Here is a 27579-nt window from a genome sequence, read left to right as displayed (position 1 = left end):
AAGAAGTGGGTCTACAAACATCTGAAGAGTTCACACTTAAGTAAAAAGTAGCCACCATTTAAAAATACTACTAATAAAAATGACACAAATATTCAATGAGGAAAAGAATAACAGGGGAAGTTTGCGATGATCAGCAGATCCACCTGGATCGCTTTATTTTTTTTTTCTTCTTTTACATCACCATAATCACCATCATCATCATCATCATCATCATATTTCTTTATTTTCCAGATGATATTTTCAGTTTGTTTTACTATCACTTTTAATCATGGAAATCTGTTAAATCATTGCACAATTTGTTCTCAAAATGTACACATACAGTAGCGTATTTGAATGACCATTTTTCATATTTACTTTTAAAACTAGATTCAAATGAAGTTGAGAAGGAACGGAACATGTACATACATTTGTCCAATACATACCTAAAGAAAATAAATAGTTATCGTAAAAAATAAAAAATACAACTGAAAAAAATACACACATTTTACAAATTGATCCCCAGGCTCCCACCCCTGTAGGTTTATCATACAGATATATATTTTTTTTAACGACACCTCATATCATTTTCACTACCAAAAAAATGTTTTTAGGTCATTGTCGTTTTATTTGACATGCATCGTAAACACAGAGGCTAAAGGTTTTTGTTTCCTGGACGTCCTCGGGCTCGCCCTCTCTTCCTGCCCCTCTCTCTCTGGTCTCGCCCCCGTGCCCCTCCCCCCCACCCCCAGAGAGCTCTTAGTTTCTGTTATGGCTTGTGTGTGCAGTAAAAATGACCGGCTTCTGTCCATCCCTTTTTGTTGTTGTTTTTTTTTCGTTCCATCTCCCTCTGAGTTGCTGTCTTGTCTCTCTGACGCCTCTCTCATCATCAGGATTACCCAAGACCCTGAGCTGATGATTACAAGTCAGCGAGTCGTAAACTGCATGATGACGCTGTGTGTGTCTAGTGAGGAGTCTGGCTTCCGTGACACACCTTCCTTAACGCATTTCAAACCACGGTACCACTTTCTGGTTAGACGTAGTTCATGGAGGGCTTATAACCTGGAGTTAATGCTGTGTGCTGTTTATTAACAATAATTGATAGACCACTTATTCACAAGAAAGGTGAGTCAGTCCAGGAAGCCTGACAAAAAGCATGAATTAAATTATTAAATGAAACCACTGATTAAATGGTTTATTTTTAATGACATCCAGTAACTTACACTAAGCTACCAAGCCTGCAGATATAAATGTTAATACGTATTTATGAGCAGTAGAAGAAGCTACTGAAACTGTTCCGTGATCAAATTGTGTGTTCCTTTGAAGGAATGATCTTTGACAACCAGGTGAATGAATAACGATACAGCAGGTTTTAAATGGTTGCTTATATAGAACTTTTGTGTATGTGGACCAAGTTTAAGGCTGTCTCCTACAGCACTGCAGCCTTCTTTAATTAAAGCCTCCCATCTCTCATTTCTATTTCTCACACCACTGAATCTAAAAGCCGGGACTATTCCTTCAAACTATAAGCACGGAACTGTTAATAGACACCGATGTGACTGCGTGACCCGTCCGGCTAAGTAAACTGAATGTTAAAAAGCCTTTAGTTATAAGCCCCTTGTAAAGATGGCCTTTTTAGAAAGTGGTACCAACCGTAACTTAATTGATTTCCTTCCACGGACATCATGAAATCTCCGAACACAATGCCTCTGTGGCCTCGCTCCACCCTGTCCCATCTGACACCGCTCCTTTGATCTGTATAATGGGCTCCCTTCAAAAGAGATTTACTCAGCCTATCAGCTTTCAAGGTGCCAACAGACAAAGCATAAATGGTGGTCTGAATTCAGACATGTTTTACTACACCGTCCTGACCAATTGGGTACACTCAGACACCCCCTGACAGGACCATAGAAGCCAACAATAGAACCACAATGGCTGACACTGGACACCAGCCAGCTCTTTAGCAGAAAGGAGAACACCGGTGTTTTATCACTACATGTCTGTCCGCTTGGTTTTAAAATCCAAACTTTAAAAACACCTGTTGTTGAGCAGCAGCTGTAAGGCGACATGTTTAGCTGTTTTCAAACTGTAAGACAATAAATGGCAGCGAGTGGTATCCTCTGAAGGGAGGAAAGTGAGCCCTGATATTGCCAACTCCGCTGACTGTGCAGGCACCGGCAGGAATGAAGAGGGGAGAAACCTGCACGACCGGCACCGACCAAACCAACACCGGTGTTGTCCTTTATTCACCTCGCAGCAGTCACACTGACGGAGGAAGAGCAAAGGCAGAACAACAAGAAGAGAGAGACAACCAGCTGAACCCATTCAACCTTCCTGTTCTGATCAGAAAATACATTCATACAATCTTCGTGTTAATTTCCTTTGCTTCCGTTATTGCAGAATGGTCAGACTGATAGATTTATTTTTTATTTTAAATGGTTATATTCATTGCTTCTTTCTCCGTGGATGAGCGAGAGGGTCCTCTAGTCCCAATCCTGTCAGTGCCCTGAGGAGAGAAACAGCATTACTGCCACATCACTGCTTCAGTGGCCTAAACTCGACTGAGTTTAAATCACCACCAACCCAAACCCCTGTTTAGAGGAGCTACTAAAAAAACTCGAAACTGAGCTCACACCAATTCGCTACAACAAACAAGAACATAAAACGAGGTTCAAAGAAAAGCGCTTGGCACACGTGCAAGTCATCTCTGAAGCTCATAGAAACTGTCTCACATGGAAAAGAAGCGCTACCAGACACTTTAATTAATGTGGCGCACAGTTCTCACCTCAGCCCCTCAACAGGAGTACGTCCTCACTGAGGCAGATTCACCCCGGGCACCAGAGCTGGCTGTGTTGGGAGACAGGCACAGACGGGGTTATTATCGTAACAGCGCTGACCTTCCAGAGGCATTCCCATTAAGAAGTGGAATGGGGAATAATAGTCTTCCTCTACGCTTTGAAGAGTCTGTTCCTTGTTATTGTCAGTTGGAGGAAATAGAAAATTCCACTGGCAAACTAATAGTGGCTTAGCAGGAAAACAGCCAACTGGTCTGTGCATGCGATTTCGGTCTCTGTATTTGCAGTGTACATACTGTACGCTGGATGAAGACAAATATTTTTGTTCAAGGCTCATTTCCCGAGACATTAACACATGGCTCATTTATTAAGAGCAACTGACCAGAATTTGCTGTGTAACTTGGGGACAATCAACCTTTTGCCTTGATTCCTGTCATGCTCTACCTGTGAGCAATGGCGTATAGAGTAACAGGGTTTTCACATATCGTCTAAATTGAGAAGCACCTTGAGGGCTCAGAGGAGCTGAACAATGTGAATATGAGAGCAAAGGTGTCATAGGTCGAGGCTCGCACTCACCATCACTCTGAACTTTTCTCAGGGTAACCGAGGGCGTGGAGATGGCTGAGGCACGGAAGTTAGCAGGCAGGGTCTCGGCGGAGTCAGAGGTCACACCCCGTAGGTCTTTCTCCCTAAACATCTTCCTCCAGGAGGGTGAGCGGGTGAACGTCTTAGTTCCATCCTGCCAGATGTGACAGAGAGGGCATGAATTAAAAGATGACTCCGCGTGTCACATGTGCATTTTGCTTTTTTCCCAAAAAGATTAACATGCTGACCTCATCAGGTCGTCTCTCAGTTCCCATGGAGATGAGGGAGTTGTACTCTTGCTCCAGGAGCTGTCTGGCCTGCAGGAGAGACGTGATGTCGGGCTTTGAGATTAGTTCTGACACATGCTCGTGCTTGCATTTATAAGGTCGTGTTTTGAATATCACGCCCGCTTTAAAGCAGATTGCTGTATGTTGTAAAGACTTTTTTCCTGAAGTAGCCTAGTGGAGAAACACTGAATTGTTATCAGAATATCAGTCTGGTAACACACCATTGGGATTTCAGTATGGTGCGCAATCAGGACTTCTGTTGTAAACACATTCAACTCCACAGCGCTCAGATGTCATGCTACTCTTCTGTCCATCACTGCATAAAGCCCACCCAAGTAATCTGACTGGTCCAGCAGACGTTCAGCAGGGCATAACGGAGCAACCCCAGACGAACTTTCCAACACAAAAATGTTACAAGCGTGAAGCCGGCACAACTTCTGTGCTGGGCTGGCACAGAAAATGAAGAAGAATTTTTGACTGTTGTGTTAATACTGTCACCATTATTAGATCTGACAAAATCCAGAGCTTCATGCTAAGTAAATGAAATGCTATTAAGATGAAATTATTGTTACTAGAGGGAATTCATCTGGTAAAAGTCTTGGCCTACACTTCAAATCTCAATTTGTTGTCTCGGTGTGATGTAGAAATGTGAAACCTTCTTCCCACATTTTTAGTCAGCTAGGACTCATTGGGAGTCATTTTGCTGGTGGTGGTCAAAAACTGGTGGTCTTCTGCCTTGGAGTGGATCTTTTAGTAAAATGTTCTGTTGTCCTGTTCTACTGCAGCACTATTTGTTTGTCACAAGCAGAAATGGACCACTGACCAGCAGCCTATTACCTGTGTGTTCTGATTGGGGATCTGCAGCAGCAGGGCCAGGTCGGTGTAGTCAAACGTGTCGTCTAAAGCCAGCAGAGCCCCGTGCACGCCACTCTCGCGGAGGTTGTCAGCGTACTCCTTCAGACCAATAGTCTGCACCCAGCACATCACACGTTCATTGGACCACACCATCACATCTGGGTGAAAAAAAAGGGAGATGGTGAAGGGAGAGAGAGGAGGCATTCATCTGGGAAACCCCAAGACTGACTGCTGCTTTCATGAGCTTTGTTAATGCTGTGGTCACTTCCCATATTAAAAGCTGGACACATAATCACAAAGCACTGTTTAGACGGACGACACAGTTTCAGTTTATCATCAGGAAATCCTAAAATTTGCCAATTTACCGAACAGTTTACTACTTCTGAGGAGAGAGTCAAGACGAACCGATTGTAAATGGGCAACATGTGCATCGTTAAGGCCGAGCGGAGGGAGAGCAAGAGTTTGGGGTTTGTTTAATGACCGAATGTGTTGACATTCATGTAACCATTATCCAGCCAAACCAGAAAGCTGCGGCTTATAATCTCGTTCTAAGAATGAACGAGGAAAAAGCAATAAACAATGGGTGGTCTGAACATCTCCCAGGAATGTAGGGAAACGTTAGAAATCAAAGGAAACTTTTTTTAGTTTGCCATTATTAAGTTACCTGACTCTAGTTTACAAGCTAAAGCTGATGTAAAAACCTTTATGTCTGCTTACTTTGAAGAGACTTTGTTAAATGCAGTTTCCTCTACTAATCATTTAATAATGCAAATATGCTTCTGTGTTCTCTGCATGTCCAATTAAAATCTTAAATAAATAAATGATTTATATTACTTGTAAATATAGTCCTACATGCAGAAAAAGATCTCCAGGCTGAATATTTTGTATGAAGGGTGCTGATTAGAGTAGAGTAGATCGGATTTAGACATTTCAAACAAAGTTCAGCTGCAAGAAGTCCAACTGTCCTGCCATATATTGACTAATATAACTAGTCGGGGGATGGAAATCAAACTTTTAATCAGAGACCTAAGATTCTGTACTATATACTGTGTGTGCTATAAGCTAAATAATACAAACAAAGACCAAATATACACACATACAAAAGTCAAACGGGTAAGTTTTAGTCGTGTGTCGAGGTTAGCCACACGTTCACAAGTTAAGTGTGCAGTTTATGTGAAGCTTAACTCTTCTCATACATGTAGGGTTCTAAAAAGCGTTGATCACAATACACGTCGTATAAAGGGCTAAATTACTGAGCGTATACAAGTTATTAGAAACCTTGTCGACGCCAGCTCTGTTTCATATCATTTCTCTGTCAGACAGTTCATTACAAAGATCGATTGGTTTGAACCTTAAAATGTCAAACATAAATGTGAGGATTGTCAAAAGTAGAGCAGACTTGTAGATATTCCAGAACAACAGCTCACTCTCTGGATAAGTCAACTATTTTCAATGTTCAAAACATCATAATAACATGCATGAGGCTCAGGACGTGTAAAAAACACATTCTGAAGTAGTGTCTGAAGCTGACGTCTAGTCTGTTATTGTAGAAACATGCAGGTTTGTTGACAGACAACGCAACAAATAACATGAGTACGAAAAGTTGGGTCATAAAGAGATCGATACCAATGATTTGTAAATAAATGATCTGGTCTTAAGCACAAGGGTAAATATATCAATCACTAAGGTATGCTTTGAACAGGACAATAACACTGCATGAATGGACTAATTAGTTAGGAGCGCAGGGTCACACAATACCACCTTCACAACCTACGGCATGAATGGTGAGATAATGGCAGAGAAACAAGAGATCACCTTTGTTCTGGTGGACGCTCTCTTCTCTCCTCCTCTCCAGCTCCTTACGATCGTAATTCAGACGCTTCAGGCACATGATGCCATAATGCATGCTGACCCTGGGAGAGGGCAAAGTTACAGAGGGTCAGGGGTTCAGGCAGGTTAACCGAGGGCGTGTTTCCACTCTCACATGTACTGAGAAAGCATAAACAATCAAACTACTTTGACCCCTTAAGTTCTTCAAAAGTGAACTGAAGACAGAGCCTAGAGGCACACACCTGAGCAGTCACAACAGCTATTATCATATTTCCCCATACCACACATGGGGAGTGTAGAGTCACATCCAGGGAGTGAACAGCAAGGAATGTGAGTGTAGGCACGAGAAGCAACGAAGGAGTTATATAAGTAATACCTGTGGAAGCTGTCCACCATTTTGAGCTGTCCTCTCAGCTCCTTCTTGGTCAGGTGGTCCAACATGCGGGCATCCACCAGGGACTCCATGAAATAGCTGCGATACTGTGGCAGACCCAGGCTGGGCAGCCAGTCGTTTCCCACCCACTCATGATTCATATCGCCATAGGCCAGGATCTGGAGGGGACAACCACAGATGATGGACGCTGATTCATGCTTGGCTCAATATCTGATGTTGGTGCAAGTCAACGCTCATGACTCACTGCAGTTAGTCTCACTAGAGATGAAATTACTGACAAACGCGCGGCATGTTGTGTTAATTCTGACTTTTCAGAAGGTGCAGTTGATCCTTACCTGATCCCAGCTGAACTCTTTCAGCTCCTGGAGAGCCAAGAGAAGAGACAGAGAGAGAGACAGAGCCAGAAAGAGTGATGTGGAGGTGGCGAGGGAAAGGGAAGCAGGGGTCAAGAGCGGGGTGGACAGATGGATAAGATGATGGAGGGGAAGCAGAGGTGGAGGGAGCAGCAACAGCAGCAGCAGGAAAAGAGGACAAAAGGGAGGAACAGTGTGTTAGTGAACGGGTAATTAGTCGGAAGCAGTTCACACTGAAACAGCAACCACGGGGAGAGAAGAAGATGCTCAACACTATGGCCTGGGCCCACAGAAAGACAGACATATACAGAGAGAAATATAAAAATACAGAGAGAGAGGAGGAAGGGGAGAGACTCATCAACGTGATTCAGACCAGACGAGACACTCAACATTATTCAAAACTGAGTAAAATAATCATGACCATATAAGGGGATGTTTGTCAGACAGACACGGGACAGCTGGGGCACTAACCGGAGGCTTGGTGGCGGCATTCAGAGACTCCATCTCCGCGTGGGTCATCCACACGTTACTGGTCGACTGCGACCATGTGAACAAAAGAAGCATAGTCACGAGATAGAAAGTAAACACCAGATACTGCCTCAAGCTCTGAGGCGAGACTTGTGCAAAAATCTTTTGCTGTGCCAATAAGAAGCCACACTGAGGTCTCGGCCAGCCTCAACGGCAGACTGCTTTCTCATTGCCATGGTGATTTCCGTTAACAAGAGGCATGACCGGTTTTTGTGAACTAATCAGAGGATCATTACTCACATTACATCCTTTAATTAATGTGATTCCTATTGCAAATCATTTTGAAGCCAAGTAAAGTATTGTAAAAAAACAGAAAAAAAGAAATTTTGGAATTTGGTTCAAACGCCAAAACAGACTGCTTTCAGTCATTTATGACTTCAACAGGGACACAAAATGAGATCATAGTTTTACAACATTTTTAAACATCTGTTTTGTCTGTCCCCACACATGGTATCAACGTGTGACCTGAGTACGTGTGCTCACATCTGGGATTAAAACACACCTCTATAAGCATCTCGGTGGTCTCTCTAGATCATGCACAGGCTGTTATTAATCATTTATTTGGATCTGAGGAAATGTGTGACTTAACTCAATGAGGCAAAAATGAGACCATTACACATCGTGTTTTCACACTACTAAAGGAATACGGACATAAGTGGCCCAGACCACTATAATCCTCAATTATCTTTCTAAACTGTGACTACATTCTGCTGTCATAGTGTTTTTATTTATTTATATTAACATTCGAGCCCATCTCGCACATCTGGCTTGACATGAGTGTCTAATAATAATGCACCATTTGTGTATTACCAGCAAAAGTCTAACCTTGGCATGGAGAACACTGTGGGCCTGGATAAGTATGACTTCCTGAATGCACACATGAAGGTATTTAAGGTCTTAGCTTGATCCAATTAAAGGCTTCTTTAACTTTAATCCTATAGGGGAGCCGTCTAGACTGGGATTTCTTTTGAACAGCACTGGTTCTTTTAGGTGTGTTCGATGTATGTGCAGTCTCACAGAGCGAGTGCTGGCCGGGGCAGACGGGCTGGTGAGGGACACCATCTCCTGGATGGCCAGCCGCAGTTTGAGGCGGTGCAGCGGGTTACTGATGCCGATCTCCCTCTGGATTTCGGTGTCGGACAGGTTGGCCATGATGGCGCCGCTCTTCACGTTGGCACGGCAGGCTGCGACATACCATGCTGGCATTCCCACCCACAGCTGGAGTGAAGCAAGAAAGAGATGTAATGTAGAAGATATGACGTGAAGATGTTTGTTTTTTTTGTTCCTGTAATTATTATTTCCTACCTCCAACCAAGACACAACAGTAGGTCCGTCCCAGGATGCAAAGGGAAGTCCTTGGCGACATGCTTCCTCCAGTAGCTCATGTCTGGCAAAAAGAAAGACGACTTTAAGATATCTGGTGAAATGGAATGAGAGATCAAAAATGGAAGGCGCGCTTACTTCTTTTTGCTGCGGCGGTCTTTATCTGCTGGACCAAGAGTTCCAGTCTTATTCATTCCCATTGGGTCTCCAGAAGCCAGGTCTTCAGAAGGCGTAGATGCTAGGATACACACAATAAAGTGAACGGTCAAAAAGAGTAGAGATGTATAGGTACGTAGACTTACTGAGACACTGCAGCTCAAACATGTGTAAATGACAGTGTGGATTATTTTACTACATATACTATCCCTCCCTTATCCCCCATCTGTTCACCAAGAGAAGCAGATCCCTCCCGACCAGGTTGGCCCATCCTTCCTTTCTCCTTCTTCCCAAACAGCCGACCGATGGAAGACTTGATGCTTTTCTTCTTGCTGGACTTGTGGAGAGAATCTTGGCTGCTGTTGGAGCTGCTTCCATCTGCTGAGAGACTGAAGCAAAGAAAGGAGCGTAAAAAGCGTTACAATTACAATTACAATTACACTAAGAGCACTACATTACAAATATCAACTGTGTGGCCGCCTCACCTACGAAACTCTCGCGGGTCATCGAGCATTGCCCCCGGATGGGTGAGGGTCATCCTGTCCAATCGCAGTGCACGAGGAGTTGGAGGAGGCGTGGAGTCAAGAAGAGCGAGGGACCGATCATCGTCTTTGTTGTTCTGAAATATGTAGTGTATGAAAGTATGTGTATGAAATAAGATAACGATAAAACTTACAAGTAATTCATCAGGTCTGCCATCTGCTATAATGATAGTTAGCTTAGCATAAAGAACGGAGACTGGGAAAACATGCAACCTGACTCTTTCAAAGGCAAACAAATCCAACGTACCCACGGCTCCCTATTTAAGTCCACTCAAAACTGGTAAGAAAAAGCTATGCACTATTATTGTTACTTATTTTCCCGTCTAACATCAAAACTATTTGTTGAATGTTGTTTCTTGGTTTTTAGCTGACTATTCCCTACACTATGTTCCAGACTCCATTTCTTCCACATTCATAGCGCTAAGATGTTTTCTTTGGCTTCCTAACTGGTACCATTCTTGCCATTCTATTTGGAACTCCCACATTAACATTATCACTTTCAGAAATCACCACTGACAGCTTGTTTTTGGTTCACTGCACCAGTTCTCCTTCTAAAATGCTGGAATCTTCATCCCACCATTGCCCAATCTAACATTCTGCTAAAGAAACTTCCCTCACTCTTTATGCGTGATTTACTTTTTCATTATCAACATGACTCAATGTCTGGAGGAGCTGTTTGCATAGACAGGGAGACTGATACCAAGGTGGGATAAAAAAAAAAAAAAACACATTCCAGCCGCACCTGTCTATCAGTCTCACGAGCTGGGGAGTGGGGCAAACGAGGGGTGGAGTGTCCAGAGCTGGGGGGAGAGGGGGAGGCCAGGGTGGAGGATGTGATGGACGAGGGGATGAAGCCCCGTCCTGTGCTGTCTCTCCCCAGGGAGGACGGAGGAATGGGTGGACTGTCCAAAGCCACACTGACCCGGCTCTCGATCTCCTCAGCTCGCAACTCAGTGTTCTCCTTCTCCTCCTGGATCAATCTGGGTTTTAATGCAGACAACATTGTGATTCATACCATTCTACTGACGCATAGTTCAACTTTGTACATGTTAGCACAGACGTCAAAGAATAGTTCTGGGAAAAAAGATTCTTTCAGAGAAAACTGATACAACTCTCATGATAGTATGATAGAAAGGGGGGACTGTACTCTTGGCTCTGTGAGAAAATCTACCTACAAGTGCCTCTAAAACCCTCTGATTTAAATGTTACACTTTGTTTTTATTTATTCCATATAAAACTATAATACTTTTCCCCTGATTCTAAAACAGACATGAGGAATGGAATCACTTCCATCATCTACCAGAACTCCCTGCAATTAGTAAAATCATATAAATCTGGAAAATGGTCCAAAATTAATCACTACTAATAATCACCATGTTATTAACTTTTGTATTTGTATAAAACCTGCCTTGCATTGTCAAAGAGCACAAATAGAGACAATCTGGACCAGTATTGTTACCGGTTTTAGTAACGCGTCTGATCCAACATGCATCTATAACCAGCAACGCTTTTCAGGTTCTGCGCTTCAGGATACATTTGTTTTAGGTCTGAGACCCATAGAAATAAAAATATTCAAATGTACAGAAAACAAAATAAATACAGACTTGTTTCCTCTCCCATTATCTGTCTCAAGGTTTAACCTTTGGAAAAAGCTGCAGATTTGAACTAAACTAAGCAGCCCAACTGTAAATGAAGTAGCTCAAATGATCTCCACATTGATCACCTGCAGCAGAAAACAGTACAAACTAATACACTGCCTGCCCAAAAAAAGGTCACACTGTAATATTTGGTTGGACTGCCTTTAGCTTTGATTACAGCAGCATTCCCTGTGGCACTGCTTCGGCAATGTCACAAGATTTGTTTTCGTCTGTGGTGGCCAGTCCATGTGTGAAAATGATGCCTAATGCTCCCTGAACCACTCTTTGACAATTTGAGCCCCATGAATCCTAACATTGCCATCTTGGAATGTACCCGTGCCATCAGGGAAGAAAAAATCCATGGATGGAATAACCTGGTCATCCAGTATACTCAGGTAGTCTGCTGACCTCATTCTTTGGGCTGAACCTAGAGCTGACCATCTGCAGCTACCCGAGATCCTAGCACTGTCCCCACAGGCTGGTACAGTAGACACTAGGCATGATGGGTGCATCATGACACCTTCCTCCACTGCTCCAGAGTCCAATCTTTATGCTCCCTAGGGAACTGAAGCCTTTCCTTGTTTTAGCTACTCATTTCATCAGTTTAAATAACTTGTTCCCAGCTGAAAGATAATAATCACCCATGCAGTAATTATCCAATAGGAGGCTCGTACTTATTTGCTTAATTAAATCCAGGTGGAACTTTTTTTTTTTTTTTTGGCCAGGCAGTGTATATAGATGAGTAATCTTGTGATATCATACAGTTTATAATCATTTCTCACTACCCTCCATGTTTTTTTGTTTTTTTTTCTGAGCAGTGTCAGAGAGGTGTTGATGTGTTTATTTCTGAGGCTGCAGCATGTGCTGGTGTGTATCAGACTGTAGCATGTAGGGAGGTGTTTCTCACATTCTCACCTCCCTCAAACCGCTCCCTCCCTCCCAACTGTGCAGCGCTGCCACCCTTTCCTTACTTGATCTCCTTATTGATGGCCTCCAGCTGTTCCTGCAGCATGATGGCCAGGGTCTGCACGTCCGTCTGTCCACTGGGGGACAGAAGCTCAGAGCCAAACCGAGGCTCTCCGTCGTCCTCGTCGTCGGAGCAGCCCACGTCCATGCCGGGCTCAAACCCAGTCCCCAGCAGAGCCCCGCTCTCCCAGTCTGGGTACTGCACAAAGACAGTCAGAAAAGAAAACTTTCTTTCTATCTAGAATTTAACATGTCAGCAGCGCATACTAGGTTAAGACTGAAATATGTCAGTAACTACAGGATGAACTGAAATTCTACCTCCAAACGATCAGAACAATATTTTAATTGGTCTAAGAATTTGGTTTGTGAGTATGTACCTGCAGAGCTTTTCCACATCTTTACATTTACTAAGTTTATTGCTTACTGTTAGCATGCTGAACTAAGAAAACACCTGGTAAATATTTGACCTGCTTAGCATCAGCATGCTAACAGTCAGTGACTACTGTGATCATGTTGCCATGGTGATCTTAGGGCATAGCTGTATTGTGTATAAAAGATGTAAATGTATGGAAATCTTTTCTTTTCTTTTCAATTATTTCAATTAAAAATAAATCTTGATAGTCAAAGGTGAAAACATAATTTTCCATATTTTTGTAGTTCCCATCACTATAAAAACCAGAATAAGATGATATCATCAGCATATAAGAAACTTGATACCCTGCAAAAATTGAAGTGTTTGATTTTGTTTAATAGCTTACAGTAAATAAGCAAAAGCATTTATTATTTAATTAATGCTAAATAGTAATGCTTTTCTACATATGACATTAAATTAATTTAAATAATTTAAAGTGAAAGTACTATCTTGAAAGTATGCATGTTAGTCTAAAAAAAAATATATGGGTATGATGCCACAGATCAGTAAAAGTAATCACATCAGAACGCATTTTCTCTCTTTCTCTTTTTTCAGCGCAGAAACCATGACAAACGTTCAGCCTTTACCTGCGGCATGCTTGAATCTCACCTTGCTAGAATCCTCACGGGCGGAGCTCCAACGGGCCCGGTGACTTCGCCTGACCACGCCCCCAGCCGACGCATTACCAAAGGGATCCAGGTGAGTGGTGGAGCCAGTCGGGAGGGACCCGCCCCCGTGGGAATACCTCAACTCCAGAGCGCTACCTGGGAGAGAGCGACTGAACAGATAAAAGGAGAGATGTTATGAGATAAGATTTCCGGGTGAATAAGACTTTGGAGGTTTAACAAAGACAATCACATGGCTGACAAGGTGAGGAATTTAAACACGTCACAATAGTCAATCCAGAAACTGAAACCTGCAGAAAAAAATATGACAGAAAAAAAAAATATAAACAGAAAAACATATCAAAACAACTGGCGAACATATTTCCATTAACAGCTCCACAGGAGCCAACTAAAGGCACTATCGAGACATGCAGATGAGAAAGTGGGAAGTAGCAGTGTTGGATCATGCATGTGTTTGCACAGTGAGTCTGTATATACTGTATATCAACACAGTTTCCCCCCTGTGCCATAAGTGCTGACAGTGTTAAACACCTCCAACGTGGAGTGATTTATCCACAATGTTTGACAAGATAAGATACACAACGTGAGCGTCTTAACAGTCAGACGAGGCCATGCGGGGTGCTCAAAGTAATAGTTAGAGCCGGACGCTTCCTGCGGTGCTGATGTCTGAACGGAAGACACCAACCTGGAGTAAGAGCCCCCGGGCCTCGCTCGCAGCTGATCTAACTCCAGCTGAAGCCTTTCCAGCTCCGCTATCAGCTGGTCCTGGAAGAGGAAAAGATAGAGAGTTGGTGAGAAAATATGTCGAATGGCTTTAACGAAGAATTAGGCCTGGGGGTGTGGTCACCTTGTTAGCCAGTAGATCATCCTGGAGTTTTTTCATGTTAGACAGTTCCTCAGACAAGGCGTTCTGGAGAGAGAGAGGGGGAGCTTTATCATTGGAGAATGAGAACAGTCTACTGAGATGTGTGCAAACTGTTCAGACCTTGCATTAAGGTCTGATCTGGGCTTTCTGATCACATGTGACCAGCTTTAGGGTACGTGTGTTCAGAGTTGGCATTAACATGTCTCCAGATCTGATCTCAGTTTTGTGTTCTGTTTGCAAATAAACCCCAACATCATCTGGGGCACAGAAGAATATTGTAACATCTTCTTTCTCTAATGGATCTCTACTGGTGATCCAGAACTGAGAACAGTGTTGTTTTAGGTGTGTGCGTCATGACTCTGACACACACATTAAGTTATTATTTATTGATCTCCACCCTGATGTTAGTTAGACCTGAACAAAACTCAGATTATAACTCCAACCCTGAAAGTTTCTATATGCACCGTAATCTCTGGTAATAAAGGTACAGCAAATAAAGACAATAGTGATTTTTCAGTGTTCACGTGGTTTTTTTTTTTTTTTTTTGAATGTGTGAGGCAAAACTCCACTTACGCAGGAGCACCTGTGACCCAGAAAACCTCCCAATGTGGTCAGAGATCTGATCTCTCACACCTGTCTTTTACATGATCAGATTGCTAGACCGTTTTTTCTTAAGACATGGTCTGAACAGGCCCGAAGTTCAGTCACTCATCGACAAAGCCCATTTTCGCACGATGACGAATTAATTTATGACATAATAACGACGCTTGTTATCACGAGAAATAAAAAGTGGTTTGTTCAGTCTACTGAGGTCGTATAAAGAGCAACAAACTGAACATGTTTATGGTGGTTGGATGAGGTAGCTTTTTCCACCAACAGAACAGGACTTGTGCCTTACCGTTTACTTAGCCTAGCGCCCGCTAGGCAAAAAAGGTGCTCAGTTCATTGTTCTGGTTAAAATATTAACCATATAACCATGTTACAAGACCAGAAGTTCTTCATGCCAGAGCGCCCTGAAGGCAAACCCTAATGTTCAGATCAGTGCAACAGAGGAGTCAAGGGAACTTCAGGATTTCAACTGTTATGAATCATGTCTGACAGTCATGAATCAAAAGAGATCAAACGGACCAGACACTAATTTCCAAGTTCTAAATAAATATTGATTAGTGAGAACAAGAGTCATTTTTCTCATGACAAATAATCCTGATGTCTCAAGATAATAAGATATATTAACCTGTTAACCCGTGGGAAAATACGCCATGTCATGTTGAGTCTGTAGCGGATTAATCGGTTTTATTTAGCGCTTTTCTAAATACTCAAAGACGCTTTACATTGAATGCATTATTCATCAGCTCACACAGTCACACCCTGGTGGTGGTAAACTACCTCAGTAGTCACAGCCGCCCTGGGGCAGACTGACGGAAACGTGGCTGCCAATCCGCACCTACAGCCTCTCGCAACCGAACCTTTGGGTTTCTGGACGACTGCTCTGCCTCCTGAGCTACTCCCACTCCAACATTTAAAAGAAATATAATTGCAGGCAAGGTTGTAGGCGGAGCATTTTTGACCTTTTGTGATGCAGATTGTTCAGAAAAGGCTTCCAGTCATTGAAATGACAGTGAAGAAAGCAAAGAAGGGCAGGTGCAACTGTATAAAAGGGGTTAAAACATAAATTGTAACATTTTGAGAAGAGAATATAAGACAAACTATGAGCTTGGGGAACAACAAAAGTGAAAAAAAAAATGTTGACACGTCTATACTATGGGACGGTAGGGTATGGGCTTGGTTTTTGCGGCCTATTTTGGGAATTTATTCAACTTTAAATTGGTCACTTCCTGGAGGGCAGACGTGGAGGAACACGCCCAGCATCAAGAGTACATTTGGGCAAATTTTTTTTTATATTACTTCAGGATGAGATATTTTGTGTTGCAGTTTTACACGTTCAGTTTGTGAAAAGGTGGTGCTTGGAATTCAGGTCACCTTTTCCTCCAAGGCGGCCATCCTTTCCTTCAGATGGAGCTGCAGCCGCTCGTTGGACTCAGACAGTAGCTTGTCCACCGTGTCGGAGAGACGTTTGTTGTGTTCATCGTTCATCCTTTCCCTCTGCCTCGCCTGAGGGGTGGGGGGGTGGGGGGTGAAAAGGGGGGGGGAGAGATTAAAAAAGTCAGAATGGAGAGGCAGGCTGAAAAGGGAGGGTGGGAGGAGAGTTAATAACAAGCATTCTGCTTGACTGAAGGCGAGAGACAAAGATGTCTATCTGAATGTACACGGTCAAATAGAGGGTTTAGAAAATTAGTGCGCCTTTGTGTCGGGTAAAGCCTGACAAAAGGAGTGGCATGAAAGAGGGGGAGGATGAAAACGCAGAAAAAGAACGAGAGATGGAAAAGCAAGCATGACTCACTCTCTGGAGCTCCTGGTTCTTCTCCTCCAGTTGCGCCTCCATCTGTCGCAGTCGCTCCTCAAAGTTACCATGGCGCTCCTCCGCCTGGATGATTGCAGAGGAAGCGGGGTTAGAGCGTGAACCGTGTTGAGACACTAATACAAATTAACACAAAGGAAACAGCTTGTTGACCAAGGCTACCAATTAGTTACATGCCTGTGCAGATAACGGACTAACAGGAAAGTTTGTTTGTGCATAACTTAGAACACATTCATCTTATCGTTCCGCAGACGACGTCCTGCCTGAACATGTCAGAAGAAACTCCATTTGCATACTCCATTTAAGAGGTTTGACGAATGTTTACGGGAATGCTAGAGGTTAACATAGGCAACTGGATCGCTCAGTCACGAAAAATATGTGCGGCGTACAGCTCTTGACGTGTTGAGCGCCCAAGGATCAAATAGCTGTGGTGACACGATACCCTGAGATGACTTTCAGCTAAAAGATCTGTTTGATTAAGAATTGCTGGCACAGTTTAATTTAATATTTGGTGCTCATCTGTCATGTGACACATCTTGTTTCATTTCATTCATGCACGAATGCGCACAAACTCAGTCACATGTATATGTTCGTGCTTGCACTTGTCTGTAAGCCCCCCCCCCACACATGCAGTCTTGTGTGCCTAACGCTGCTATTTTTGCTTCATAATATAATACTGAATGGGGCAAAAACACAAGGTGTCTGTGACACTTTTCCAAACCCGATAACTCAAAAATGCATCATCAGTGGAGGTAAGGTTGCAGACAAATGCTCATACACACCTTGTTCAGTGCTGCCACTCTCTGGGCGAGCTGTGCTTCGATCTCCGGCAGCGTCTCGGCCCTCTGCAAGGTTTGCTGCAGCTTCTGCTTCGCATCGTCCAGACGCTCCTGGAGCTGCCGGTTCTTCTCTTCGCTCTGCAGGAACAGAGCCAAGGTGAAGCACGAAGATTGCCGAGGGCAGCAGACGCGATTAAAGGCACCAGGGGAAAAGAAAACGCGTTGATGGTGCGCCCTCTGTGCCAACGTGCAACGTGGCCAAGCTGCCAATCAACAGCGGAAACGTGGACACACATAAAAGGGAAGAGGGTTTTCCCACCTGTCTGTAGAGAGACTCCTTGCTGGCCAACTCGTTTTCCAGTTTATCTTTTATGTCATGGAGAGACGTTGCCTCCCTCTGGGCGCTCAGGTACCTGCAAACCAGAACAAACACAGCAGACAGAGCAGTGAGAGGAAAACGTTTAGGAAAAAAGCAACTTGTGAGAGTTCAAGGGAATTTTTTATTTTTATTTTTTTTAAACACAAACCTGCGCTCTAATGTGGTGATTCTCTCCTCCATGTCTTCTCTTTGACATAGCGCCTGGGAGAATTAAAAAAAAAAAAAAAAAAGCTCTATGTTAAGATTGTGAAGCATAAACAAAGAGGACCAGACAGAGAAAGCAGGAGAGGGCAAATGTTAAGTTTACAAGTAGGTGTTGTCCAAACCGAACTGACTGGGTTTGAACTGCTGTTAGCTGAAGAATGATAATAAGCGGTTAATAGTTGCTGTTGACAGATTTCAGAAGCACCCACTTATGCAGTTGCACAAGTCCAAGGGGAGGGGAGGGGGGGATGGGGGACGTGTGAGGATAAAAGAGTGAACAAATGACAAGAAGCTGTTAGCACAGGGTTTGAAAAGGTCCACCGAGTTAACTGGTTTATACCTAAACCTAAACACCACTTGCCTTTCAGTCGGCTGCCAGCGTACTGACTGTTGAATAACTAAAAAATGCCACCATGGTTACAACCCTTTTGCAAACAGCAGCATCCGCTGACATCAGGCAGGCAAATGGCACTGTTACCATAGCAAAGCATGGGTGAGTTTATTGTCAGCTCCACACCCCGGTGAGTCTCACCTCTTTCACGTCTCTCTGTAGTTTCTGGTTGGCCTCCTCTGATCGGGTCAGCTCCCTCCTGGCGGACGTCAGCTGCTCCTCAATCTCCCCAACCTGACAGCAAGTGCGGGATACAAGGTTGAGCGAGCGCGCACCGTTCTGTGTCCGTTATAGCATCTTGCGAGGTTCCGTTTGTTTGTTTTGGTGAAAGCATTAGACCATACGAGCGTCTCTGAGCCGAGTACCTGTCTGCACATGAGGGCCAGTCTCTCTTTCAGCTGCCCCAGCTCCGACCTCTGCCGCTCTATCTCGCCCTCTCTCTGCCTGTCAATGTCTCCGTCGTCCAAGATGGAGGACGGCCCGTTGGGAAGCCGCTGGATGAAAATATTCATTTGCATTAATAAAGAAGTGATAAAGTTCTACTCGGTGTCACTAAATCTCCAGGGGTTGCCAGTTACAGATCATTTGCAGGCACTGGATTTTATCCAATAAAGGATGGATAATTCACTGTTTTCCCACAAATGAACAATGAACAACAAACATAACTGATGGAAAATTCCAGCAGAAAGGATTATGTCAGGTGAACGAACGTAACAGAGACTCTGTGTACTCTCGCTGATTGCGGGAAGTATCCCTTAATGTCAATGCAGCCCATAAAACTTGAAGATAACTTGTTTCCTACTGAATGACTGGAATCCTGCTCAGGAGGAGCGAGCATCAGTCCTGTCACTGATGGCTGGAAGCCATATGGCAACAAGACTGATCTCAGAATATATTGTAGACTGTTGCAACAACCGCAATAGCTTCTGGCAATCAGCGGAACCTGATCAGCACTCCAGTCGCTGATTGAGGACAGAATTATAAGCAGTTTGGATTTAACACTTCAGTAGAAGATCACTGGGTTATTGGGGATAGTTGAATTAAATGTAATTGGTTTTGAGTAAAAAGTGTCAGAACTGAGAAAGAATTTGGTACGGGCACTTTATCTTTACTTCAGTTTATAACTAAACACCTGTAAATCTAAATGGCATCCCCATCAGCCTCAGCTGTAGCTTGTGTCTCTCTCTTCAGACGCATCATGATAAATTTTAAAACAGAAGCAGCTTTTTAAAGTGACACTGTACAGCTTATACCACTGCTGCTGGACAAATGTGACTGTTTTTCACGTTTTTTTTTTAAGAAACGCAAATAAAGTGCACTCGATCACCTCTTTGCCGTTGTCTAGTCCTTGCTGTCGTCGTTTGATTTGCTCCCGTAAAGACAGAACCTAAAAATATTACAGGAGACGATCATTAGAGACTCTGAGTTGATTCGACCACTAACTTGCAGAAACACAAGCAAGGTCTCACCTCCTGAGAGGAAGACTGCAGCTCTTCCTCCAGGGCCGCCACGCGCTCCAGAGCCACCCGTAGCCTTTCCCGCACTTTCTCATCCAGCGCTTTATGGTGCTCAAACAAGGACTTGAGGGCTTTTAGGACCTCCACCTCACTGGAGACCCCGGCTGGGGACTGGGCCTGCCTCTTGACCACAGTCATCCTCAGACTGCGCTCGTGGCGGGACACCAGGCACTCCAGATGTTCAAGCAGCAGCTGGAAACACATGTGGTTCATTTACAATAAAACCTCACAATGAGCCACAGTGCGCCTCTGTGCATCTCTACGTGTTATGAGCTGTCTGATATGATTACATTTTCTCATGCGAAGACTTTCGCAACAAATAAGAACCCAAAATCAAACCAGAGTGTAAAGCTGAACAGACATAGGAGTGTACTGACTCGTGTGTTGTTTCTCTCGGCCTTCAGCTCGGCTATCTCCTCCTCTCTCTCCAGCAGCTGTTCCCGGCAGAGGTTCAGCTCTTTGGTCAGCACTGCAAACTCCTGCAGGGTCGCAAGAGGGTGCTGTTATTGACTGGATGCTGCTGCATGAGGTAATGAGTGCAGTTTATCCACACTGATCACACACAAAACTGTTATGGCCACTCCACTGACAGATTATTTTTGCCCTGTTCTTTCCCACCAGCCAGTGCTTTATCTTCCAGGTGTTAGAGCCTCAGTTTCCCACAAATTAATAGAGATTTCCATTAGGAAAGCTTAGCTGATAGGTTTTAGTATGTGACTGAACGAAAAATAAGTCAGAATTAAGGTTGTTAAAAGTTGCACAATACGAGAATCTGCTGCTGCACTACAAGAGACTGACTGACGTAAAATGAAAACCGCTGGTTAATGCGGAGTAAACCAGACTGTAAATGTCTCAGTGTAATGTGCGCTGAAGTTACGATGCCTGAGGAAGGCAATCACAGCATTTGTTTTGACCATAGACTGTAAATAAAGATGGAACAGTTACTCAAAAGTGAAGCCAAAGTAAGTAGAGCTCCCCCTGGTGGCTGGTTGCGGTATAGATCAGAAGCTCCACCCACTCCATGTTAGGGGATGGGACTTGGGCTAAAAAAAAAGATGCTCAAATATTTTTTTTTCAGGAATGGTTTCTGTAAATTTGGGTAGCTAATATAATGCTGATGCATACGCAAGCGTTAATTTTCTGATAAGTTTTGTTTTGGTGGGTTATTTATAGGAACAGGATGTGACATTGTGATCACAACAAGTTGCCATGCCAACCACTCTCACCGCAAAGCTGTGGACTGTGAGAGTGGAAAAAATTAATGAATAACCCAACATTTCTTTGTAACTGGTGGAGGCAGAGCAGAGCACAGTATTAAATAAAGTGAAAACACAAGTGAGTCCGGAGTGTGGACGGGCCAAACTATGTTGTCCATATTTATATACAGTCTATGATTTTGAATGACAGGATCGGTAACAGGGTGCATGTCATTTAAGTTGTACTTTCCGTAAAACATTTTTATTTTCTCTGTTCATACTTAAATATATGTTACCAGGTATCACTGATAAAAAGCTACTGAAACCAACACATCTGGAGTCATGATGTTAACCAAACTCAAGTGAAATTACTGTGGACATTTTTTTCACCCAGAAAAATAATAAAACTAAACATAACACGGCAAAGTTTACTGCCAACATTTTCCATGGAAACATTGCAATTAACTACATTAAACCTCACTTAATTTAACTTCACTGAGTTCACAAATACATGCAAGAAAAATAAGTGCCATTTTCCTTAAACACGCCATGTCTGCTTCAGAATTCTCTGTTGATTTGCCCTCTAAGCCTACCAGAAAACAGACATACATTTGGTTTTGTCAGTCAGTATCACATTTTAAAAATTAATTTAATAAAATTAATAATTAATGGTAGTGAGGGTTCCCAGAAAACGTATAACACAACATGTTAATGCTTCATTCCACTAAATATAGTATATCTACCACATAGCTATATGTATATATCTATACTGTTTGTAATACTTTTTAGTAGATTTATCCTCTTATGATGCCTTCCTGTTGCCTAGAGGAAAGAAAACAACAAGCTAATCTAGTCTAAGAAGTCTACAGTACCCTGACTAGAAATGCCTCAGCAGGATTTAACGTGAACTTTGGCTTCAGTTGTTGGTTGTTGCCAGTAATTTTTGTTGACTCGCAATGCAATTAAATGTGGAGAACGATCTGACAAAGCTTGATTTCATTAGACACAACTGGCCCCCCAGAAGTTCAATGCATTTACACAAGCGCACACTTTCACAGAAATGCAGCTACATTTTTGGCTGAAAGAGGAAAGAAGTGACTAAAAAAAAAAAAAAAACAACCTGCTAGCACTTATAGCATAATCTTTACCACATCTACCGCAGTGCTCAAGGAGTCCAGAAGTCTCAAAGCGGGCCTGATATAAAATCTAACAACCAAATTTATTGCACGTGTTGCACCAGAATTTGATTTAATTGCACAATAAGCATGCCTGTCTGTTGCCTGTCATTAAAAGCTGGAGGTTAAACAAGCATAAGAGTATTGGAAATTAGGCCAACGCTGTCTTCTATTTCCAACTGACAGCAGTCCAACTGAATTGTTGTGATTTTGTGTAATTTACTCCAATTATGTATAATTGTGAGGTTAGCTACATGATAGTTTCAATTAAAATCTGCTGCCTTTGGTTTAACTAAATGGTATCCATGGCAACAAATCAACAAAGAGAGTGAAGTTCTCAACTCACTCGGGCTGAGTTGAACTGTCTGTCTGCAGTCACGACCTTTACACTAGGAGCGCTGCGTAACCGCCACGTGCTGATTGTGTGATCGTGGCGTGATCCACGCATGACACGGAGCGCGTGCCCGCCCTCGAACGCGTGTGCGCACAGTCATGTGTGTTTTCAAAAACGCTTATGCAAACGAGCCATTAAGGGGCAGTGATGCGTGCGCCACGCTGCTGTTATCTTTGCCCTGTGTTAACAGTGATCAGTTTACCCACACGGCAGCAAACAGGCGCCGCACCTCACACCCTCTCCCAGCCCAAACGCATTTAGAAAGTACAGCGTGTACAGTCTGTAACAAGCGCCTGAGCTGATGTGCTCTCTGGGATGAAATAGGGGAAGAGGAGACAGACGTAAAGGGCTTCTTTGAAAAAGATGGAAGAGGAAGGATGAGGGAGGAAATTGCTGTGTACAGATGGCACGTTCAGGGCCCAAAGGATATCGTAATTCCAGGATTAATTCATGTAAAAGATGGTGTGAGGGACCACAGGCCCTTTCCTGTCTCGGACTTTTGGTCACCATCATTTTGGTCAAATGCAAATTCGTCTCTCACTGCTGGCCCTTCATCCATTTCAATCATGAGACACAACATCTAAAACAGACTCTAGAAGACACCTTATTAGTATGCAGCAATATGCAAATGGCTTTGATTTGTCTCTGTGTGTTTCATATCACCAGTTTTTTCCCTCTCTGTGCCATGCTGTCGCTCTCTCCATCCCTCTCTCCTATTTTTCTCTCTTGGCAACGTCTACACACACACACAGACGAACCCAGTGAACTCATCTACCGGAGAACGTATCGCAGCAATCCATGTGCTCCTCTATCTGCGTGTGTTTTCTGCAGATGTGCGCGCCATATTGATCTCCTCTCAGTGTGGTAATATGGCCCTTTAATGTCCAGTCGCTCCGTGTTAGAACGAGCAGCACCACCACATCTGTTATATTTCATTTTGATATTTCAGGCGTAGCGACAGAGAATAATAGGCACTAACAATGAGCGAGGCTTCACCGCGGCCCAAGGCATCCAACAACGATTCCTGCCTGAAAATAGAGATGGAGCCCTTCTATGCTGAGTGGAATTACAACATGATTAGCTCTCGGGCGCTGGGATGAGGGATAATATTGGCTTCTGTGCGACAGGGGTGAATGTAACGTCTGGCCATCATCTCCAGGTTTTGGGAAGCCACAGTTCGTGTGTTTTAATGTCACACTGGAAACAATCTATAATGCTGCTTTGAAGGTATTTTCCTTGAAGACTTTTGAAGGCATCTGGATGAACAAAATATTTTGTGGTTGGAAATGACATCTGTCCGTGCTAATGTCAAATTTTTATTATTGGCATATTTAATTTACTTTTCAATATTTTTCACTTTTCACGAGACCTATTTATTTAGATATATTCTGTCTGCACGTGCTGAAAAGCTTTTCTTTTTAGAACTGAAGAAGCTTGGATGAGTGGCGAAAAGTCTTTAACTCTACAAGTCCAGTTATATATATATATATATATATATATATATATATGAGGAACATATGAGGATTTTACCTAAAAAATCTAAATCTTCATTATAACTGACTCACTAATAACTACATTTTGTTTTTCAACAAAATATTATATTGTATATGTACTTTACTTGAAGTAAATTAGGGCCAAGTTGGAAGACTTTCATAATAAAATAGTACATTTACCATGTGACTAGTTCATAATATCAGTTCTCTTGGGTTAAATCTTGTATCTGTAGCTTCAGGATTATTGGGAAAAAGGAAGCATACATAGCGGAATATAGTGAATAAGGAAGCATACATTTATTGATTAAATAGTCAAGTTTTGGGTTTGATTGTTAGAAACAGAATATTTTTTTCTGTCACAGAAGACTCATAAAAAAAGATTAATGTTTGCATTTCAGAAGCTTACATTTGGACTTTTTATCCAGATTGCTGCTTGTCCGACCAACTGATTCATGAACTCCCTGGTTTGATTTGGGCTGTGTCATATAACACTGGATGAGAAATAAGTCTGATTTCTTTCAGCAGATCCAAACCTACCAAAACGGATGATTCCCTTGTTCCACGTTGCTGTGGTTTAAACGGCCCGGCAGCGCAGTAAAGATGAGCCACTCGGCCCCACCTGGTCCGGCTACAACATTAAAGTCCTGCTTACAGGTCCACATCAATAATTCAACACTGTGAAAGGAACCATTTTCACTAGGAGTACTTTTGATACACGGGTACTTTACTTTCTACTGATAATAAATGTTTACTTTAGCAGCAAGCAGACTTTTGTAATAGCATTGTTTTTCATTGCTGTATTGGTATTTCAGTGTCTTTTTTCCAATCAGCTTTTTTTTTATGTAACCTGGAAGACTTTGTAATTCGTGCATAGATAGATAGAACCTGTCCATTCATTGTAAGCATTCTCGTTTTCCTATTTTTGTAGTAGACATCTCAACTTCCATTTACTATTTTGTAGAATCAGCATTTGGAAAACACACAATAAGATTTTACTGATATCTACATGTGTGTCCGAATATCCTCCCAAACCTTTCAAGCTAAAGCTAACCGCTATGATGTATGAATTCCAGCATTATATGTGGCTGTCTCCTTCCTGCTCCCTGCATACGTTGTGCTCCTTTTAGTTGTGCATCTGTGTCGAGCAACACAAATATGGGAGGGGGTGATGTAAATGTTGCAGTTCTGGTACCATGATGCATTTGGCCACCAAGCTAACGGTAGAATACAGACACGCAGCTTGTGGCCGGAGTCTTCATGAATCTGGATGCGCTGTTGTTTGGGCCTCTGATTGTGCAATTACAGACGTGATTGATTTTCTCAGCTCGGGCCTGTTACATAGAATATTTTGTGGAGTTACATAAGCCTCCTTCAATCTGACCTTGATGAGGAAAACACAGGTATGACCTGGTTCATTTACACTGACAGGTAGCAGAGGAAATACGTGCAGGAAAACTGGTGTTTCTTTGAAGCAGCTCTTTCATGTGGGCCAGCAGCTCTTGCTCCACCTCCTGACTGTCGTACCTGTGGCAGGGCGATGGACAGCTGCCTCTGGAGGGACTCCTTCTCGTGGCCCAGCTCTCGAAGGCGCAGGTGAGCCGTCCCCAGACTGTCCTGCGTCTCCCTCAGACTCTCCAGCAGCCTCTCCCTCTCCGTGAGCATGTTCACCATCAGTGACTCCAGGTTGCCTGTGCTCCCGCCTTCATCGCTTCCGCCGCCTCCACCGCCGCGGGAGTCCCGGCCGCCGTATCCCCCGATGCCTCCCATCCCGCCGCCCATCCCTCCTCCGCCCCCAGCCGGGGAAGACGAGCCGCCTCCTCCTCCTCCGCCGCGGCCGTCCTCCGAGATGGTGGGCATCACCTCGCACATCATCTTGAGGCCTGGGTGTGAGAGGTGTTATCTGAGAAGATGACTGGGACACTTAGTGCCTGGCGGACGGCTGACTGGCTCTCGTCATGAAACAGTTACTTCGTTTGTTGGGGGTCTTCTGTGCAGGAGGAGATGGGCAGTGAAAGAAAAGTGAGGAGGGACGGAGCTAAAATAGCAGCTCCTGTGTTTGGGGGTGGAAACAGTGTGGGGTGACTGGTGGGGAAGGGGGTGAGGTAGGGTGCAGGGGTGAGAGGGAGAAGTGCAGGTTTGGAGGACGACCTCTGACCCCCCGGCCCAGGCTTCACTGAGACGTGAGATGAACCTGGAAGGAGAAGAGGAAAGCGTCAGTTATGTGTGACGGGATTTGACAGGAGGAGGTGAATCAAATAGATGGAGAGCGCACAGTGTCTGTGTTGGATGATATGTCTCATATCTGGACTCTTATGGATCCATTTCACGCACAGCACATGCACCTTCTTTTTTTCTTTAAAGAAAGAAAAAAACATTTCTAATCCAGCAGCAGCAGCAGCAGCAGCAGCAGGATTCTGACTTGCATCGCGATGCCCCGGACTAATTCATCCATCTGTGCGTGTCTCCATGCATCTGAGCGTCCATACTCGCAATGGTAATAATGAATGCGCATGATATACGGAAATGAGTCGTGAATGGCAGCTTTTATCCACAAAACGCCGCAAACACAGAACAATTATCAGGCCCGTAGGAAGGAAGAAAGGATGCGGCGCTGTTTCTTACATTTATGTGGGGGGAAAAAGGGTGTCATCATGAATTGTAATTACGCGCTGTATCCAGGAAGAAACGGGCTTCTTTTCTACGGATCCGGAACCCATCTGTGAAAATATTCAAGCCGATTCCGAGGGCTTTTACATCCTCATGGCCGTGGGACATGACACGAATCGGTGTCTTAAGACAATAAATTGGCTAAATGGTGGGGAAGCAGCCTGTTTCAGTGCGTTTAAAGGCTGCACAGGATAGCCTCACACCGCTATCACATCATGGTGGGAGGTGCCAATCATCCTGTGAATGATGTAGGCCTAATTAACGAGATTTAACCGTAAGATGTTACACGGTTGGGTTATTTTTTAATGGCATAATCCAATTAAATTCCGCAAAACGGTGCACCAGTTTGGATTTATTCTGCAAGGCGTCTATTTCCTATCAACACCCCACTGCCCCCCGCACGCCACCCTGCTCCCCCCACCCCTCTCCCCTCCACCCATAAAAACAGCTGGATGGATAGACGTGTGTGCCGCACATCGGCGTGGCTTCCACCGAGCAATCCGTGTGTCTTACCCTTTCCATGATCGACAGAGAAAGGAAATAAGCGCGCATCGTTGCCCGGTTCACTCCATCAGAGCATCTGAGAGACGGAGGCTGCAGGTTATCCCCGTTACAGCCCGGTTACCAGCCTGCTCCATCCCCTCCCTCCCTCTCTGCTGTGGGAGCGACGCTACGGATCAGCTGCTGCATCGAGCCGCACGCAAGAAGCGCTGGCGGCCTCCGGTGACTTTCACAATAAAATAAGTCAGGAGGAGCTGGTCCATTTTCTAGAGTAGTTCTTATTCTAATTGGACAGAATAACCGTATGCACAAGAACTTATTCACTTTTAAAACG

General features: G+C 43.7%; 1 protein-coding gene across 1 annotated transcript; it reads right to left on the bottom strand.

The window, feature by feature from the left end:
• Positions 1–120: 120 nt before the first annotated feature.
• On the bottom strand, positions 121–27579 carry ppfia3 (PTPRF interacting protein alpha 3). Its single transcript, XM_047571342.1, has 31 exons — positions 27258–27579; positions 25602–26268; positions 20197–20298; positions 19772–20011; positions 19630–19689; positions 18668–18796; positions 18444–18536; positions 17856–17908; positions 17648–17741; positions 17332–17466; positions 16532–16615; positions 16111–16242; positions 14113–14175; positions 13951–14030; positions 13249–13417; positions 12233–12426; positions 10367–10604; positions 9568–9701; positions 9317–9471; positions 9065–9164; positions 8909–8990; positions 8621–8821; positions 7547–7612; positions 7058–7084; positions 6705–6880; positions 6314–6411; positions 4481–4656; positions 3605–3673; positions 3348–3510; positions 2762–2823; positions 121–2482 (listed from the first exon to the last, which is right to left on the bottom strand). The coding sequence occupies exons 2-30, from the start codon at positions 25947–25949 to the stop codon at positions 2771–2773; spliced, it is 3714 nt and encodes a 1237-aa protein (XP_047427298.1). The 5' UTR covers positions 25950–26268; positions 27258–27579; the 3' UTR covers positions 121–2482; positions 2762–2770.

This window comes from Mugil cephalus, chromosome 20 (assembly GCF_022458985.1).
Source record: "Mugil cephalus isolate CIBA_MC_2020 chromosome 20, CIBA_Mcephalus_1.1, whole genome shotgun sequence".
In the NCBI taxonomy this organism is placed as follows: domain Eukaryota; kingdom Metazoa; phylum Chordata; class Actinopteri; order Mugiliformes; family Mugilidae; genus Mugil; species Mugil cephalus.
This window is presented reverse-complemented; position numbering and strand designations above follow the sequence as displayed.